Genomic DNA, 18,942 nt, shown 5'->3' with positions numbered 1-18,942 from the left:
GGTGCTCAGTACATATTTGTTAAATGTGATTGAAAGCTTAACTGAGTCAAATGGAGGGTGCCTCCCCTTACGAGATGTTGGAGACCTAACATCAGTCATTCAGCAATGCTTCCTGAGCCCCACATATGTGCTGGGTGCCGTGCTGGGTGCTGCCACCTGGCAGTGAACGCAGCCGACAGGGTTGCTGTCCTCTGGGAGTATACAAAGTAGTCAGGAAGACAGAATGAGTAGGGACAATTGTCGGGGTGGCAGGTGAGGCCGGGGCACACAGGAAACATATAACCGGGAACCCAGACTAGGAAAGAGCTCAGAGCTTCCCTGAGGAAGAAACATTTGAGCGGGGTGAGGCCTGATAAATGAGGTGCTAGCAAGATCAAGAGTAAGGGAAAAGCATTTTAGGCACATGGAATAACACGTGCAAAGGACCATGGGCAGGAAAGAGAATGGCCCTTTGGAGGAACTGAGGCTGGAGGTGAGTGATGGGGAGACTGGTGTGAGATGGGGCTGTTGTGGTAAGCTTGAGCCAGACAGGAAGGGTCTTGGGGGCCAAAGCAGGGGAATCTGAAATTTCTCCTAAGGGCAGACACCCCTGCTGCCCACATCACAGCCCCTCAGTCTACCCCCACTTTCACCCATTGCTTTGCAGGACAGTTCCACCTACGGGAAGATGCCCCAGTACTGCCAGTGTCCCACCCAAGCTTCCCGAGTTCTACCTGGAGCCTGCTCTCAATGCTGCAGGAGGCCCCTTCACCCCGACCCCAAGTGCAAGCACACCCGGAAGTGCAGTGGATTTATGCCCCTGGGGGAAATCGTCAATGAATAGGGGACTGGAGCCAGTGGATAATGCTTTCCCCACCTACCACCCCTGCCCCTGCCCCATCCTCCAGGTGCACAACCTCGGGTGTGTTCTGTACCGAGGTCCCAGCCCAGCCCAGTCCCTGTGGCTGCCGTGATGCCTCGAAAACACACATTTATATTGGCTTTTCCTTCTTCCCTGTCTCACTCTACCCATCCACTTCCTCTCACCTCCTCCTTCCTGGCGTCACTTCCCAAATCAACTTCCTGCACCCAAATCCTTGTCTCAGGCTCTGCTTTCAGGGGAAACCAAACTGAAGACGCCATGAAGGTTTTGCTTACTAGAGTGGCGTGGTCACGCTTAACATTTTAAAATCTCACTCCAGCTGTTGCATGGAGAGTTTAGGGCAGAAAGAGCTGATAAGGGGCCCTTACAGTGGGGCAGTGAGAGGGGCTGGTGGCCAGCTCTGGGCTGGAGATTCTAAGGGAACCTTGGTTGCCCCTCAAGCCCAGACGCTCGGCAGCAAGGCGGGGTGATGTAGAGGCTTGGCCCCCGCCAGCCTGTCAGCAAGAACCAGCCTCGCCAATTTCCATCCCGCAATCCCCACCTGGCTCCCGAGACCCGTTACAAAGGCGCTATTTTTAGAGAGCTGGGTGTTTACTTGAAGGATTTAAAGACTGGGCTTTATTTTTAACTCCTCTCCCAATGGCAGGGACTCACTGGTGTGGACTTAGGAAGTCAACTGGAAGTTGGACTGGGCTGTGGAAACCCAGCGGAGTGAAACAGCCTGCAGTTGGGGAAGGACGAAGCTTGGAGGAAATGCCTGCTGGCCTCTCCGAGTTCCACCCACCTGACTCTCCGGGTAAGAAGAATGATGATAAAACTGGCCTCTCCTTACCGAGCACCGAGACCACGTAAAATCCTCTACACACATCATCTCATTTAGTCCTCGTCACAACAGTGAGCCAGGCTGTTACTATCCCCATCCTACAGACGAGGAAAGTGAGGCTCAGGAAGGACCAAGCACACGAGGCTGGCAAGAAACAGTGGGATTCGAACTTCAATTTCTCCATCTCCTCATGCTTTCAACCACTCTGCCATACAAAAGGATGGCCAGGCACCAAGGTCAAGGCACAGAATATCAGACTGGCAGGATAGTAACCTAAAATGTTGGAGCTCAAAGACTTTCTCTTCCAACAGTGGTTAAGGGGGTAGAGTTCAGATCAGAGAATTTGAAGCCCTGTTGTGTCAGTTATTTGGGGACTTTGGGCTAGTTTCCTCATCTGTGAAATGGGTTAATATAATAGATAGCACCTCCCTCATGAGGATTAAATGAGATGATGCATATAAAGGGAATCAGCACAGAGCCCGGTACCTAGTAGTGAGAACAGGGCCCTGACCTGTGCCCGGCCCCCTAAGTGCTTGATCCTCTCATATGCCCAAGACTGGACCTCTCATGATCCCCATCTTAGAGATGAAGAAATGGAGGGACAGAAAGTTTATGGGGAAGTCACTTGCCCGCAAGGCTAGCAAGTGTCCAGGACCAGAACGCAGGCAGCCTGACCCTGAGTCTGAGCCCTCAAGCGCTTACCCTATGGTCCCCACTATTATTCTGTTACTGTTATCCCAACACCCTGTGTCCAGGCCCTTCTGGTCATGACCCCTGAGTCCCCGGCACTGCTGGGGCTCAGCTCAGGTGCCACAGCCAGGGCCAAGCACTGGCTTCACATGGTCAGACCTTCCACTGGGACATGGGGAAACCCTGGCATTGGAGGAAAGGGGAATTTTTCTCGCAAAGGTGCAGGCTGTTGGCCTGTCTGTTCTCTGACTGCTGTTTAGGCTGAAATATCAAGCTGGAAAGGTTCCGGAGTCATACTGAAAGCACAGTTTACAGGGCTGGGGGTGGGGGAGACAAAATGCTCCCTCCTACCTCCCAGAGACCTGTCCTCTTCCGGAATGACCTATTAAATGTGACCCCGAAACCAAGTGAGGTTTCAGAAGAGCCTCCCACACTCTGCCCCCTGGCCACGCTCCTCTCTCTGGGTCGCTGTCCCTTTCTAGGCCTCAGTTTCTCCATCTGTAAAATGAGCACGTTGGGCCACGTCCTTCGACCGGCTTTTTCTGAGGACGGGTGGGAGTGATGCTGTCTTTTCTCTGCTTCTCCCCTCTCCAAGCTTGGAAGGCCTGGCTCCCCCCAAAACACTGCCTCAACAGTTTGAATATCTCCCTGCTGCCAGGGACCCAGGCAAGATCTTCTCTCTCCACAGACCACTCGGCTCAGAGGCAGCCTTAGAGTCCCAGCTGCCTCATGTATATCAATGAGCATCCAGCTCTGACAACTCAGGAAATTCCATTCATCCCAGCCTTCGGTCTCTGGGAGCAAAGGGATTTTGTCCACCTGGCAATTCTTGAAGGACGGATGTGATGGGGGGCAGGAATCTGGGGCTGGGGGCCTTCCCAACATTTTGAGGCCACCCCCTGAGAGTTTAATCCCCCCTGATGGAACTGCATATTCAAGAATCTCTGGAGGTGAGCCAGAAACAGAACAAGGGAAAACTTTTGCCTCTGTGGGCCTAGGCAGTTGATGGTGATCACTGGGTTCATGGAACACCTGACTGTCCTCAAACTATTTGGCGAAGATGCAAAAGAATGATAATCATGGTGTTGGTGATGGTGTGAGGAAAACTGCCCTCACACAACTGTACATTGCTGAAGGGGGTTATAAATTTGGTGCAGTCCTTTTGGAGATTAACTGGGGTTCTGCTAATAATTAAAATGCCCATTCTTTTTGACTCAGCAATTCCGCTTCTAGGAATTTAATCCATAAAAGTACATCTGTGCAAGCAAGGACAGGCAGAGACATGGGGGCACCCCAGCAGGCTAATGACTTGACACACCTTGCAACAATTATTCTTAAATATCTATTAAACAAATATGGAGGGGTGGTGGGACCTTTGACAGGGGTGATTTGGATTTTTGCTTGTTTGTGTTAATCCACTCAAGAGTACCATAGACCTTGTCAGGGGAGACCACAGAATTTACATTTTGACCGTGAACGTCAAGAGTCAGTCCCTTGCAAAGACCTGGGCTAATGGCATTATATTTCCAATGCATTCTGGTGATGCTCAAATATCCCTGATAGGATAAGGTACCTGGCTGAGCCATCCCTTTAACCAGCTTCATGAGCAAGAATATGGTCCAAGGATGTTCACTGCAGCCTCGTTTGTAATTGTAAAAACATGAGATGGTTTCAATCTCCATCAAGAGAGATCTGGCTAAATAAATCATGGGGCTTCCCTGGTGGCGCAGTGGTTCAGAGTCCGCCTGCCGATGCAGGGGACACGGGTTCGTGCCCCGGTCCGGGAAGATCCCACATGCCGCGGAGCGGCTGGGCCCGTGAGCCATGGCCGCTGAGCCCCCGGCTCGGGAAGATCCCACATGCCGCGGAGCGGCTGGGCCCGTGAGCCATGGCCGCTGAGCCTGCGCGTCCGGAGCCTGTGCTCCTCAACGGGAGAGGCCACGACAGTGAGAGGCCCGTGTACCGCAAAAAAAAGAAGAAAAAAAATAAATAAATCATAGTACATCCAAACTGTGGAATATAATGCAGTTGTTAAAAAGATTAAGGCAGTATGTGCATAAGATGAAAAGATCTCAAAACATATTAAGTTTAAAAGCAAGCTGAAGAACATTATGTAGGTAGTCCCAGTTGTAGAAAACAAAAACAAAAAACACAAACCAGAATAGGTAAATGGAAGGATGCTATATGTGAACTGTTAACAATGGTTAGTTACTTCAGAGGTGCAACAGAGGTGGAAGAAGAAAAGGGGTTTTATTACTTTTTATCTTCTATTATTCTGAATTTCCTTAAATTTTAGCAAGTATGTTTTTCTGAACGATGTAAAAAAAGAAAAAGAAAAAAAAGAGGAAAGAGAGAAGTTCACTGTATCTCAACTGGCAGAAACTGTCCTGGATAAGATCAGACTCTGGAGCCAGAATTATAGTTCTATCACTTACTAGCTATGTGACTTGGAGCACGTTTTAACAATCTCTATGTGCCACAGTTAGAATTAGACGAGTGAATTTAGCTAAGCATTTAGAACAAGGCCTGCTTCATAGTAAGTTCGAAACTCCTTAACCTGGCATTCAAAGCGGTCCTCACCTGGCGCTAGGCTGCCTTCCCGGGCTCATCTCTAATCTCTTTCCCCACCCACACCAGCCCTGCCAATGACTCATGGCTCCCAAAACAAACCACACACGTTCCTACCTCTGTGGCTTTACCTGGAATGACCTTTCTCTCCCTCGTCTCCATCTGCAAACTCCTAAGCAGAGTCACCCATCACCTGCAGGGTATCTCCCAGACCACCTCTGGGGCAGTTAGTAACTCTTTGCTCACTTGTCCCTCTAACCCACCACTGACTGTGTCAATTCCCATTCTGTCTTGGCCCCTAGGCTGTGAGTCCCCAGAGGATGCTGGCCATGCTGATCCACTGGGTGACCAATGCCCCAGCACAAGCCTGGCCCAGGGTAAGTGCTAATCAATGTTTGTGAAAGAAATCCAGCCAAAGGTCAGATCACAGTTAAGACCATTCTAGAAACAGATCTCCTGGCTCTGGGGTCTCAACTCCCAGTTTTGCCATTACTCAGAGGAATGACCTTGTTTGAGATACTTAACCTGTCTGTGCCTCAGTTTCCTCATCTGTAAAATGGGAATAATAGTACCTTCCTCATAGGGTTGTTTTGAGGATTAAGTGAGTTAATATATGTAAGGTACTTCGAATCCTTCTGGCTCCTAGAAATAAGGACTACATGGATTGTTGTTAAATAAAAATTAAACAGGCTCGAACATGGGCAATTACCTAGACCTACCTTGAACTAGCCTAGGGCCAGACCCTCTACCCCAGGATGGTCTGCACACCCTGTAGGTGCTGGAAATGGGCATTGGCAGATGTGAAGTCACAGCTTGAAATAGCATCAGACCATTCTTCTTGTTGGTCAAAGACAAACCTCAGTCAGGTGCCTATAGGTCTCTCAGACCTGTCAATCTCTTGTCAATGTCTCTTTTTAGCAAAAAGAAAGCAGTCTTCAGTATTAGGATCTTTGGAATTAATAGTTTGACCTCAGACTTGAATAACATCATTCTGCTTTCAGAACTTCCCGTGCTATGTGTCTCTCACTTTCAACAGGGAGTCGAAAGTCTTCCTTTTCAATAATTGTACATATTTTGAAGTAAGTTGATTTAAAGATAGAGATTAAATTGGAAAGCAGAGGTGATACATGGATATAGCAAAAATTGGGACTCAGGCATGCAGAAGATGCAAGTTTGGGAAACAGTTGTAGGGACTGTGAGAGAAGACAGAGGCTTCCCTTGGGGTGATATCATTCTCAGGGAGACTCAGATCAGTACAAAATGATTCATCATAACCGGATTCATTGTAACAGCATATATCTCCTTGCATGCCTTCAAAGCAAAATCCATTTACATGGGCCATCTCTTTTACTCTCCGCAACAGTACTTTGAAAGAGAATTAACATAATTCCCGTTTGACTGAAAGGGAAAGTGAGACACAGGAAGGTGAGGTAACTTGCTTAAGGTCACACAGCTTGTAAGTAGCTGAACCCAGATTCAAACCTGGGACAGTTCAATGCCATAACCCAAGCTCTTAGCTACTTACCCAAGAAATTCACCTCCCAGCAACTCACAAAGCCAACTCTAACCCTGCATTCAACTTGGGAATTTCCAAGGTCAATCTGGGTGTGTGTCTGTGTGTGTGGGGGGTGGGGTAGTTTGAAATGGGGGTGGGGAGGTGTTGGAGCAGAGGACAGACCAATTCAGGGGGCCCTGTGTTCAGGGCCACACTGATGCCACCCTGGTCAAAAACCTGAGATATTCCAAACCTAACACCCTGGGGCAGCTGAGATCTCCTGCAGGCCAGCCCCTGCCTCTGCTGCAGGGGCACAATGACAACAATAACAACAAGAATCCTAGACAATGACAACAGAAGCTAACACTCATTGAGTCCTGCTTCCAGCTCTGTGCTGAGTGCTGCATATACAGTCTCTGATTTAACCCTTGTGAAAACGCTTTGAGGTAGATACCATTATTCTCCTTTTAGACATGAAAGAATTAAAGTCTGGAGAGAAGATGAAATTTAGCCAGCAAGAGGCAGAGCCAAAGCCCCACTCTGAAACACTCCCTGTGCTCCTTCCAGAAGGGAGTCATTTATCAGGGTGTTGTCATGGCAACCAGAAAAGTTTAGCCACCTCCCCAAATATCCCAGCTTCCCTCCACAGCCCAGTATCCATGACCTTAAAAGGCATTACAAAAAGAGTTCGTAGTCACAAAATCAGGAACCATGAAGCTAGCTCCCCCTTGATCACTCAGTGACTGTGGGTATCTCTTTGTCCTTTTCTGTACCTCAGTTTCCCCATCTGGTCAGTGAAGGAGTTAGACTATCTCCTTAGGGCCCTGAATGGGTCTAGAGCAACACTGTCCAAGAAAAATATAACGTGAGACACATGTGTAATTTTTTTAACTTTTCTAGTAGCCACATTCAAAAAGTCTAAAAGAAACAAGTGAAATTAATTACAATAATACATTTTCTCTAACCCATTATATCTAAAATATAATCATTTCAAACTGTAATCAATATAAAAAATTATTACTAGGTTACTTTACATTCTTTTCTTACTAAGAATTTCAAACTGTAATCAATATAAAAAATTATTACTAGGTTACTTTACATTCTTTTCTTACTAAGACTTTTTTTTTTTTTTTTTTTTTGGCTGTGTTGGGTCTTTGTTGCTGCACATGGGCTTTCTCTAGTCGCGGCGAGCGGGGATGGCTCTTCATTCTGGTGTGTAGGCTTCTCTTGTTGTGGAGCACGGGCTCTAGGCACGCAGGCTCAGTAGTTGTGGCACACGGGCTTAGCTGCTCTGCGGCATGTGGGATCTTCCCGGACCAGGGCTCGAACCCTTGTCCCCTGCATTGGCAGGCAGATTCTTAGCCACTGCACCACCAGGGAAGCCCCTCTTACTAAGTCTTTGAAAGCCAGTGTGCGTTTCACATTTGTAGCACATTTCAATTCACATCAGCCACATGTCAAGAGCTCGACACACACATATGGCTGGTGGCCACCATATTGGACAGCACAGATCTAGAATCATTTTCAATCCACAGCCCATTTTAGGGGATGAGACTTCTCAGCTTTCCCCTTCTCCCTGGGAAAGCTGTCCTGATCCTAGACTTTGAGCTGATAGCTTCCATGTAAGCCCAGGGCAGGGTGCCTGAGGCCACAATAGACAGAAACCCTAGGCCTGCCTGGGCCTGAAGGCTGGTGGGAAGGCTTTCTGTTCTCTGCAGCCCGATTACTCACCAAAGCCCCTGGGAGAAAGACAACCCTGCTTTTCCTCCTAACCCAAAGATTACCTTAATTGGAAATTCAATCTGAGTTTAAAACCGAGTCAGGCAGCTGCCCCCCACATGCCACCAGTCCCGTGGGCATCAGGATGAGGAATCCAAATCTCCCCTACACTCCCCTCCCTGTGGCACCGCGTGGAGGATGCTGGCACCACCTTCTCACTCCAGAGACTCAGTGCCCCGCTGTGGGCCTGGCAGCCTTCTTGGAGGCAGCTCAACACCTTCATGTTCAAGGGCACAGTCTTGGCAGGAAGGACAGGGAAAGCAAAGGGGCAGAGAGGGGCAAGAGTTTGCTCCCAGCAGGGGAGAGCTTGGGGAAATCCCTCCTTTTCTCCAAGCTTCCATTTCCTCACTTTTAAAAGCGAACATGTTAAGTGATGGCAGTGAACTACTTTTACTGCTGGCTGCTCTGTGCCAGGCATTTTACAGGCATTAGCTCATCTACTCCCCCAAAAAACCCTAGGAAGAAACAAGATCCAGGGTTCAGAGCGGTGAGGCAACTTGGGCAAGGTCACATAGCAATTCAGTAGAAGAGCCAGAATTCTAACTCTTGGTCTTCCAAATCAAGAGCTTCAGCTCTTACCTAATCTAAGCTCTGCTGTGTCCCAAGGTGGCCCCAGACAGTCCTGGCTTATACCTGTCGTAACTATAGACACTTGGCATAATAATTTTAAATGTTCCATTTGGAAGAAGAGACAAATCTTCCGTACAGAAGGATTCCAAATAATGTATGTGGATACGTCCCCCTCCAAAAGGTAGAGCTTAATTCCAGACCGTTCTCCGTCCTGAGTGTGGGCCGAACTTGATGTTTGTGTTCCAAAGATTAAATTAGGGAAAGGGGAAAATGGTAACTTTACAGTAGAAAAAGCTGGCAGACACCACCTTAAAGTCTGGAGTTTAGGTAACAGTGAGGTATGAATGTTGGCTTTGATGAATGTATTATTGTAATGAAAGAAGTTAACATTAGAGGGATCTGGGCGGAGAGTATATGGGAACTCTCTGTACTATCTTTGCAACTTTTCTGTAAATTTAAAATCAGTACAACATAAAAGTGTTATTTTTAAAAAGTGCCCCCTTTTACTCATAAAAATGTCCAAGTTTGGACAATACATTATATGATCGCCTGGTCACAAGCCTGGCTCTACCCCTAACCAAGAAGTCTTAAGAAAATTACCCGTACCTTCTTTCTGCCTTAATGATACTAACTACTCATACGTTCGTGACAATTTAAAGTTTACAAAATTTAGAGTGGGAAAATGTGCTGCTTAAAGCTTTGGAATCAGAAAGCCAGGGGCTAAAGCCCTGGTTCTCTCACTTGCTTGTCAGGTGGGCTAAAACATATTGTCTTCCTTCTCTGGGCCTCAGTTTCCACATCTGTAAAATGAATTCATGGAAGGACGACAATGACTAGTAATATTTATGAAGTCCTTTCTAGATGTCCAGCACTGTAGTAGATACTGCGATCTGCTACCCAGTTTCCCCTTCAGAACCAAGGATTTATTTCTCCCCTCCCCCTGCCCCCAACCCAGCTGCTCAGAGTGCTGTCCACTGTCAATCGTGTCCAGGGATTGCCCTTGGCTGAGGAGAGCCATCCAGCCCCAGGACATGCCCCTTTCTGGAGGTTAGCCTGCATCCAGTGCAGAGGGTGTAAAGATCCAGCTCCCTCGCTTCAACTTGGGATAACTCTGAAGGTCATCTCCACTGCAGGCTGCCCCTTGGGGTCGGCTGATGCATTGTGGAGACTGCGCTGCAGCCCAGCATCTCCCTCCGCCCAATCCTGCCGCCTTCCCTTCGCCACAGGCGTTGATCCGGAGAGGGCTCCCGTAAACTTCCTGCACGCTAATCTCCATCTCAAAGTTGGCTTCCAAGGGAACTCATGCCATGACAGGGCTGTGAACCACTGGACTTGCACTATGTTTCTTAACTCTCAGACCAACCCCATTTTTATAAATGAGACAACTGAGGTTGATTTAGCCAAGAACGTACAACTAGGCAATGGTGGCACCACAGATGGGGAAACGGAAGTTCAGACGGGCAAACTGATTTGCCCAGGTCTGAGCTAAAAGATGGTAGGGCCAAGATTTGGCCCTCGGTCTGCTTAATCCTGAAGACCACAGTGCCAAAGCCTCCAGCCCAGTTCATTCTGAGCCACCAGCAGGACTGCTATAGGCACTGGGACAGGCTAGTACCCCTCACCACTGTCCTGCTGCACCCTCTGCTGTCCCCGCAGCTCAGCCACATTTGCAAAATGGGAATAATAATAATAGTACCTACCTCCTCACGATCTTGTAAAGATTAAATGAGTTAATGTATGTAAAGACCTCAGAATGGTGACTGGCTCACAGGAAGCTCTTTATAAGTATTAGGTTAAAAGAAAATCACATAAGCAGCATAAAGTTGCAACCGTGAGATGTTCTAAGAAGACATCCATGCAGCTGAGTGAGAGGTGGCCTGTGATGGGGGGTTGGGCCTCATCAGCGCTCTATGGGGGTCAGGCTTGACCTGAGCTCTGAAGGAGGAATAGAAACTAAGGGGGTAGCAAGAGAAAGGAAGAGCAGTCCAGGCAAAGGAACCAGGAGGAACAAAAGCCTTCTGACAGGAAGAACCAGAGAAGGATAATAAAAGGCCAGTGTGACTGGTACAGAGAAAAAAATCCAGGTCCGAGGAAAGGGTGGTAGAAAATGAGGCTGGATAGGAGGGGAGGAACCACCTACGACCTGGCCACTAGCTACCTGGGTGATTTGGGACAAGTCACCTTATCTCTCAGTGCCTCATTTAGCTCATCTGTAAAATGGAAATAAAAATAGTACCAATAGTATAAAGCCATTAAGGAGACTGAATGAGTCAATACTTGTAAACCACTTAAAATAGTGCCATGCACAGAGTAGGTGTTATAAATCTTTGAAGGCAACATTGGAACTTTTTCTGAAGTACAATAAAAAGACATAGAGGGGCTTGAATATGGATGAAAGGGTAGGTACTGAAGGCATGGAGGGTGGATGGATGCAGGGCTGGCGGATGGGTGGGTGGAGGTGGTTTAGTGAATGGAAGGGTGGATGGATTGTTGGATCTAAGTATGGTTGGGTGATGAAGGCCGTTGGATGGAGGCAGAATGGGTGGAGAGTTGGATGGCTGGGTAGGTGGGTGGGAGTGGATGTTGTTTCAGTGAATGGAAACATGACTGGGTAATGGGGTGACTGGATAAATGGAGGTAACTGGGTGAATGAAGGTGGCTGGGTGAATGGATGCATGGCTGAATAGGATGGCTGGTGGTTCAGTGGATGGGAGAAGTTGAGTGAAAGTGGGTGCTGGGGATGAGGGGATGGATGGGTGGTTGAATGGGTGCCTGGGTGGTTGGATGAATGGCTGGTGGCTGGATGTGTCGATGACTGCATGGTGGGGTGAGTGTAAAGATGGAAAGTTGAATGGGTGGATGATTGGGTGGATGGGTGGTGGTCTGGGTGGATATCAGAGAGGTTGAGCGGCTGGAGGTGGCAGGATGGAGAGAGGTGGGTGAACGGAGGGGTTGGGTGAGTGGATGACTGGCTGGATGGTTGGATGGGTGACTGGGTGGTTGAATGAGTAAGCAGGAAGTTAAGGGGCTGGGTGGATAGATGGGTAGAGAGATGGTTTTTCACGTTGATATTATAACGGTTGGGTGAATGTAAGGTTTAAGTGAAGGGAGGGGTTGGGTGGATGGGGGTCACTGAGTGTATGGATGGATGGATGGATATCTGGACAATGGATGGATGGGTGAACAGGTGACATGAGATCCCGAAGCACCTCCAATGAACCCTCTATATAGAGTCCTCTATATAGAGTCATGGAGGAGCCCCTGATGGAGAAAGAAGCCGAAACAGGGCCTCCTAGGTTGCCCTGGCCCAGGATTTCTTCCCCGAGCGGGGCACAACCCATCTGCGCCCGCCCCCGGGGTCCTACCTGGAGGCGGCGATCTCGGCCTTCTGGCGCGCGATGGCGGCGGCGCGCTGGGCGCCCTCCACGCTGTGCTCCACCTTCTGGCGGACCTTGCTGCTCTTGAGCGGCAGCACGCGGCGCTTGGTGCCCTTGACCAGCACGTTGTGGCGGTACTTGCCCTCCTCGCGATGGCCGTCGGGCAGCGTGGTGCAGCCGTAGCCGTGGCGCAGGTTGTCCAGCCACTCGCCCTCGTAGCGGAGGCCGCTGGAGCGCTCGCTCACACCGAAGCCCGAGCGCTTGTCATTCTTCCACTCGCCCATGTAGGTCTCTGTGGTGGTGGCGTCGATGTCGGCCTCGAAGGGCGCGGCCTCGTCGGCGCCCTCGGCGCCCTCGCCCAGGCTGGCGGTGGACGCGGCGTCGCTGGCGCCCGAGCTGAGGTCGCTCTTGAGGAAGCTGACGCGGCTGCGCTGGCTGCCCAGGGACGCGCGCGACTCGGCGCGGCGCAGCTTCCCGAGCAGCGCGCCCCTCTGGAACAGGCCGCCGCCCTTGGCCGCCCGTGCCGCCGCCGCCTCGGCGTTGGCCAGGAGGCTGAGCGCGAAGCCACCGCGCGGGATGGCGGGCGCGGGCAGCGTGGGGCCGTCGGCGGCCGGCGAGGCGGGCGAGTCCGGGGCCACCGTGCCGTTGCTGTGCTCGCTGCGCAGGGACGAGAGCGACGTGCGCAGCGGCGAACGCACCACCACGGCCATCCCGTAGGGCACGCTCTGGCGCACGCCGTAGCCATGGCGCATGCCGTTGGTGAACTGGCCTTGGTACGTCCCTGCGGGCGAGGAGAGGGCGGTCAGTGGGGCGGCCCGATGGGGCCCCCGGGGGCGCCGGGGCGGGGGCGGGCCAGGCCGTTGCGGGGCAGGGAGGGCGGAGTGACCAAAGCCGGTGAGGCTCCGAGTGTGTGAGGTTGCGTGAGTGAGTGTGGGAGAACAAACGCGTGCAAGCCAGAAGTCTGCGTAGCGGTGTGAATATTTCCGTCGGTTGAGAACGTGGCAAGGCCACGAGCGTGCAAGATGGAGTGAGGTGGTGTGACGCCGACTGTCGGTGTGTGAAGTTGTACGGGAAGGCGGGGCCCTGGGAGTGCGTGCCAGGACACGATCAGACAGGCCGGAAGGAGTTTGCATGCCCGGTGTGAGTATTTCTGTTGGTGGGAACGCGCCAGGATCTTTACTGTGCGAAATCGGGTGAGGTTGACTGACTCCGTCTTAAGTGTGAGGTTGTGTGAGCAGATGAGGCTCTGTGAGTGTGCACAGATTTGGAATCACACAGAGCAAATGAATGTGCCAGAGTGCGAGTGGTATGACAGTGAGTTTGTGCGGTAGCGTGAATATTGCATTTGTGTGAGTGTGCATGTAGAAGCTTGAGTGTGCAAGGCAGTGTGTGCACAGAGGGTGACCGAGATCACGTGAGCATGGGACGTATATAAGGTTATGAGAGCGTTTGAGGTCTTAAGTATGCAGGAAAGGCAAAGTTGAGTGAGGGTGCAAGACTGCTAGAAGATCAAAGAGTGCAAACTTGTGAGCAGGCAAGACTCTGTCAGTATGTGAGGTTGAATGCGTGTGCATGGTTATCCTAGTGTGCAAGGTGACGGGAAAGTCCAAGGTCATGAATGGATAAGACGGTGAGTTTGCATAGCGATGTGAATGTTGCAGGGCACAGGCGAGTGTGTATTTGTTCAAGGCCATGGGTAGAGAAGACTGTTAGGAACGTGCCTATCGGTGTCCTTTGACTCTGTGAGTTCATGAGTGTATGATGCAGTGTGTACACACTGGAGTGAGTGCCCAGTGGAGGTGACATTATGGGTATGCGTGAGGTCTGAGTACACAAGGCCATCTGAGTGTTAAAGCACAAAGAAGTAATCTGAGACACTCGAGGCTGAGTGAGTGTGTGAAGTTGTGTGCATTAATGAAACTGAGACCATGTAAGACGACGTGTACACAAGATGGCGTGTACAGGGAGCTGGTAACAAGAAGGCCTTGCATGTCCATGAGTGTGAATACCTGATCTCCTGGGAAATAGAATCTGTGCATGTGGCCACGACGTGAATAGAGAGGCAGCACAGAGTAATGGTTAAGAGCACAGACTGCGGAGCCAGGCTGCTGGGTCCGAACCCTGCCTCTGCCCTTGCTAGCTGTGTAACCTTGGGCAAGTGACTTAACCTCTCTGAGGCTCAGCTTTCTCACCCGTCAAACAGGTATCAATTGCCTCTTACCTCGTAGGGTTGTTGGAGGTTTAAGTGAGTTAATATTGCTGAAAAACTAAGAAAGAAAAGATATGTGTGATGTTGTGATTTTACAAAGTTATGCTAGCGTGTGAGGTCACCTGAGTTGTATGAACAAACTGATACAAAGGTGACAAAATATCTTCGTATTCCACCCCCATCCTAACAGGCTGTGCTCCCCAGGGCTCCGTCCAAAACTTCCTCCCCATCCTCCTTGGGTGATTGCATCATCTGGTGTTTTTATAACTGTCATCTGTGTCCTGCAGATTCTCCTGAATATATCCCCAACTTCTTCCCCTCTTCAGCTCCACGTGTTGCCTTGGAGATAGATGCCCCCAGATGTTACACAGCATCTCCAACTCAACACCTCCCCTCACCCCCACACACAGCTGTTCTACCTTCTTGGTCTTTCTCTCCGCAGCAGCACCACTGAAAGCCATCTCTCTGCCTTCATCTTTGTGCCTTTTGTATGTAGAACAGTGCCTGACACATCATGTTCACTGAAGGGAGGGGGGAAATTCAGAGCCGTTGTTTTAAACACAAGCTGATGTGCTGCCCTGGTTAACCAAAAAAACCAAATGGCTTGCCAACAAATACCCAGGATGGCTGGTAAGGGACTCTTAAGGTCAACCCAACAGGCATGTTCCCATTCGGACCTTTGCACTGGCTGTTCCCTCTGCCAGGAACTCTTTTCCTCCCTATATCCTTCAAGTCTTTGCTCACTGAGGACTACCTGACCACCCTATTTAAAACTACAGTCTGCCTGTGTCCCCACAAGCACCAAGATATCCGTGATCTACTTTTATTTTTTTTCTATAGCATTTATCACCTTCTGACATACCATATGACTTATTTATTTATATTATTGCTTTATTGCTTTTCCTCCCCTGCTAGAATGGAAGCCTTGTGGGTGCAGGGATCTTTCCTGTTTTCTGTTCTGATGTATTCCCAGCACCTGGGACAGTGCCTGGCACATAGAGGTGCTCCAGAAATATTTGCTGATTGATTGGCTTGAACCTGTCCAGAAACGCCATCTCACTGTGTGACCTTGGGTGACTCTCTTCCTTTCTTACAGGCTCGATTGCCCCATCAGTCAATGACATGCTGGTGATGAGGCTCTAAGGTTTGGCCTCACTTTGAGATGCTGGGCTTCTAGGAATTGGGGCACTGTGACTCTGGAGGCAAAGGCTAGTGAGTCCCCATGACTCCACGCGGCCCGGCCCCTCCCAGCACAGACTGCTCCAGCTCAGGTTCCCACGCCTACCCAGCCCCAGCCCTTTGTGTGTGAAGAGACCCCATCAAGGATCACGTACAGTGCGGGGGGTTCACTTACAACCTCTCAGCAATCCTGTGAGGTGGGTCTCATGCAGATGCTCATATACAGGAGAGGAAGTTGGTGATCTGAGAAGTTACTAGACTTGACCGAGGAGGCAGGATCAAAACCCAAGTCTATCTGATGCCCAAAGCTCATGCTCTGAGCCCACAGTTCTCAATCCTGGCTGCATGTGAGAAGCTAAAGATAAAATACAGATCCCCGGGCCTTGCCACCTGAAATTCTGCTTTAATTTGTTGGGGAGGGTGTCTGGTGCTTCTGGCCCCTCAGTACGGCAGGCAGGAACAGCCAGGGGTGAGAGGACAGCAGGGCTCATCTCCCTTCCATGACCAGCCACGAAAAACCAACAATCAGAGAATATCAACTATAACAGGGCCAAAGTGAAATGGAGAGAGACAGAGAGAGATGAGAGCATTGGGCATGACCTTGCAAAGGAAGATGCAAATATGCTGTCTGTTTCTTAGGTGGATGGATGTTCAGAGAGGTTATGTGACTTGCCCAAAGTCACACAGTGAGGAAGAAGCAGAACTGGGATTTGAACTGAGGTCTGACTCAAGGGGGGAAGGGGGTTATGTGGCAAGTGTAGAGAATAAAGAAATGAGAGTGTGGTACAAAGGATGAAAATGTGAGGAGACAGATAGAAAACTATTATGCTCCATTTTCCAAGCTCATCCACATGGGGCCACATTGTGTGGGAAGCAGGGGGACAGGGAGAGAGACAAACTGGTTTCAAACACCACCTAAGCTGGGGAACCTTGACCAAGCTACTTCTTCTGATTCTCAATGTCCTTACCTGGAAAGTAGAAAAATAATACCTGTTTTCCAGCTTCTTTGGGAGACAACAAAAGATGGAAACAACCCAAATGTCCATTAACTGGAAAATGGATAAAAAAACTGCGCTCAACCACACAATGGAATACTAGTCCGCAATAAAAAGTAGCATGTTACTGAAACACACACCAACATGGATGGATCTCAAAAACATACCAAGGGAATGAAGCTGGAGACAAATCATATGATTCCAATGACGTGAAAGCCTGGAAAAAACTAAACTATGGTGATAGAAAGCAGATCCGTGGTTACCAGAGGGGTAAGGGGGATCCACTGTGTAGGGGCACAAGGGAACTTTCTGAGTTGATCTAAATGTTCTGTATCTTGACTATGCTGGTGGTTACACAGGTGTAGACGTTTGTCAAGACTGTGCACCTCGAGGGGGGTGGTGGTGTGATGAATTGGGCAATTGGGATTGACATGTATACACTGATGTGTATAAAATTGATGACTAATAAGAACCTGCTGTATAAATAAATAAATTAAATTAAATTTTTAAAAAAAGGCTGTGCACTTAAAATGTGTTTTATTGCATGGAAATTATCCCTCAATAAAGTTGATTTGATAAATGAATAATTTGTAAATAAATTTTTAAGGAAAAAAAAAACCCCTACCCAGTACAGTGTCCTGCAAATATCCATCAGGAAATCCTGTCCACTCTACTTTCCAAGTGAATCTAGAATCTCACCACGTCTCACCACCCCCATTGCTGCTAGATGGTAGTCTGAGCCACCATTATCTCCCTAACACACCTATCAGAGGGGATTCTGTTCAAATATAATAAGCCAGATCACGACACTGCTCTGCTCCTTCTTTCTCAGAAAAAAAGCTGAAGTCCTTAGCGACCCACAAGGCCCTACCTGATCTCATCCCCATCACTCTATCCTTACCTCCTCCCATTCTCCCCTTTCCCTCACTTCACTCTAGCCACAGAGGCCTCCTTGCTGTTCTTCCCGCACACTAGCCATGGTCCTGCCTCAGGGCCTTTGCATTTGCTGTTTGCTCTGCCTAGAATGTTCTTCCTCCAGATATCTGCATGGCTCACTCCCTCACCATCTTCAAGCCTTTACTCAAATGTCATCTCACTGAAGACTCCCTCACCACCCTATTTAAAATTATAACCCCCACCCAAGGTTTTTTTTTATCTCCCTTCTTTGCTTTTATTTTCCTTCATAGCATATCTAATATTACATATATTTTGCTTTTTCTTTTGTTTATTAACCATCTCCCCTACTGGAATGTAAGTTCCACAAAGGCAGGGATTCCATTCTTTTTTGCTCACTGTTGTATCCTTAGTACCTAGAACAGTATCAAATAGGTACTCAAATATTTGTTGAATGAGTGAGTGAGTGAATAGCATGCACCTTCCAACTGTTTTCTGTTCTTTCTGCTCTATCCATCTGAAAACAGGTCTGCGAAAATGACCAGAGAGCTATTTAATAGTTCCTATGAGACTCACCGAAGATGACACAGCTAATAAATGCACAGAGTCAAAACTCACACCCATGTCTGGCTGTGCTCCTTCCAGAAGTCTCAGAAGAAAGAAGAAAAAAAATATAAATCAAAGGGGGAAGTGAGCAAGAACAGAGCAGAGAAGATGGTAAACCACAGGAAAGAAAGAAGACATCTAATCTCTAGATTGGACAAGTTTGTGAAATTAAATCAACCAATCTACCTTTGGCTTAAATTTGGCATGAGATGGGCTGAGGTGGCCTCTTTAAGCCCAGGAAAAACTGAGATTGCAACAAGAGAACGGCTCTTGGCCTCCAGTTGGGGAGGAAGTAGCCAGGCTATATTAGGAAACTTACGAGCAAGTGGCAAGAGGCACAAATACCCAGGGGAGGCTGGGAGTGATGGGGCCCTGGGAAGGGGGAAGAGCCAAGTGCTGGAGCCATCCCCTGCCTGACTCTCTAAGGCAGGACAGTTCTCTCTGGGGACAGGAAGAACGCATCCAAAGAGGGAGAGGAGGACTCACCCACAGCCATCTGGCTGAGAGGAGCCTCTATGTAAGGAAGTGCTTCCTAATACCCTTGGGGATGATCACGTCACTGGGACTTGTAGACATTACAGGGCTTCCCACTGCCTGCAGGGTAAGGACCAAGATTCTCAGCAGCCTACAAGGCCCGGAGTGGGCTGCCCCTGCCCACCTTTCCTGACTCTTTTTGAACGGCTCTCCAGTCACGCTCGCCTTCCTACCTCAGGGCCTTTGCACATGCTTCCCTTCTTTTTCTTGGTGTGCTCTTCTCTCTCCTCCCCTGGCCAGCTTCTAGTGATATTTCAAGATTCAGCTTAAATCTGACTTCATCCAGGATGATTTCTTGAGCCCTTCCCCCTGAGTACTACCACGTGATGTCAGTACTTCTTCTGGGCATTGTGTGTAGTAG

At 49.2% G+C, this 18,942-nt stretch overlaps 1 protein-coding gene and 1 long non-coding RNA gene across 3 annotated transcripts in view; one reads left to right on the top strand and one right to left on the bottom strand.

The window, feature by feature from the left end:
• Window positions 1-18,942, bottom strand: part of JPH2 (junctophilin 2) — a 64,163-nt gene that overhangs the window by 26,394 nt on the left and 18,827 nt on the right. Inside the window, exon 2 of one of the 2 annotated variants that reach the window (XM_024128395.3) lies at window positions 12,153-12,945. The exons of the other annotated variant lie outside the window; for it this stretch is intronic. Coding sequence (XP_023984163.1) covers window positions 12,153-12,945 — 793 coding nt within the window. The remainder of the gene's footprint in view (window positions 1-12,152; window positions 12,946-18,942) is intronic. 2 annotated transcript variants of the gene reach the window in all.
• Window positions 1,458-17,811, top strand: LOC129391807 (uncharacterized). Its single transcript, XR_008616514.1, has 3 exons — window positions 1,458-1,658; window positions 5,246-5,320; window positions 16,554-17,811. It is a non-coding gene; the product is annotated as an uncharacterized lncRNA (long non-coding RNA).

The sequence above is a fragment of the Physeter macrocephalus genome, unplaced genomic scaffold (assembly GCF_002837175.3).
Source record: "Physeter macrocephalus isolate SW-GA unplaced genomic scaffold, ASM283717v5 random_53, whole genome shotgun sequence".
NCBI classification, from domain to species: Eukaryota; Metazoa; Chordata; class Mammalia; order Artiodactyla; family Physeteridae; genus Physeter; species Physeter macrocephalus.
Note: the sequence above shows the minus strand (reverse complement) of the source record. Positions and strands in the feature narration are given on the sequence as shown.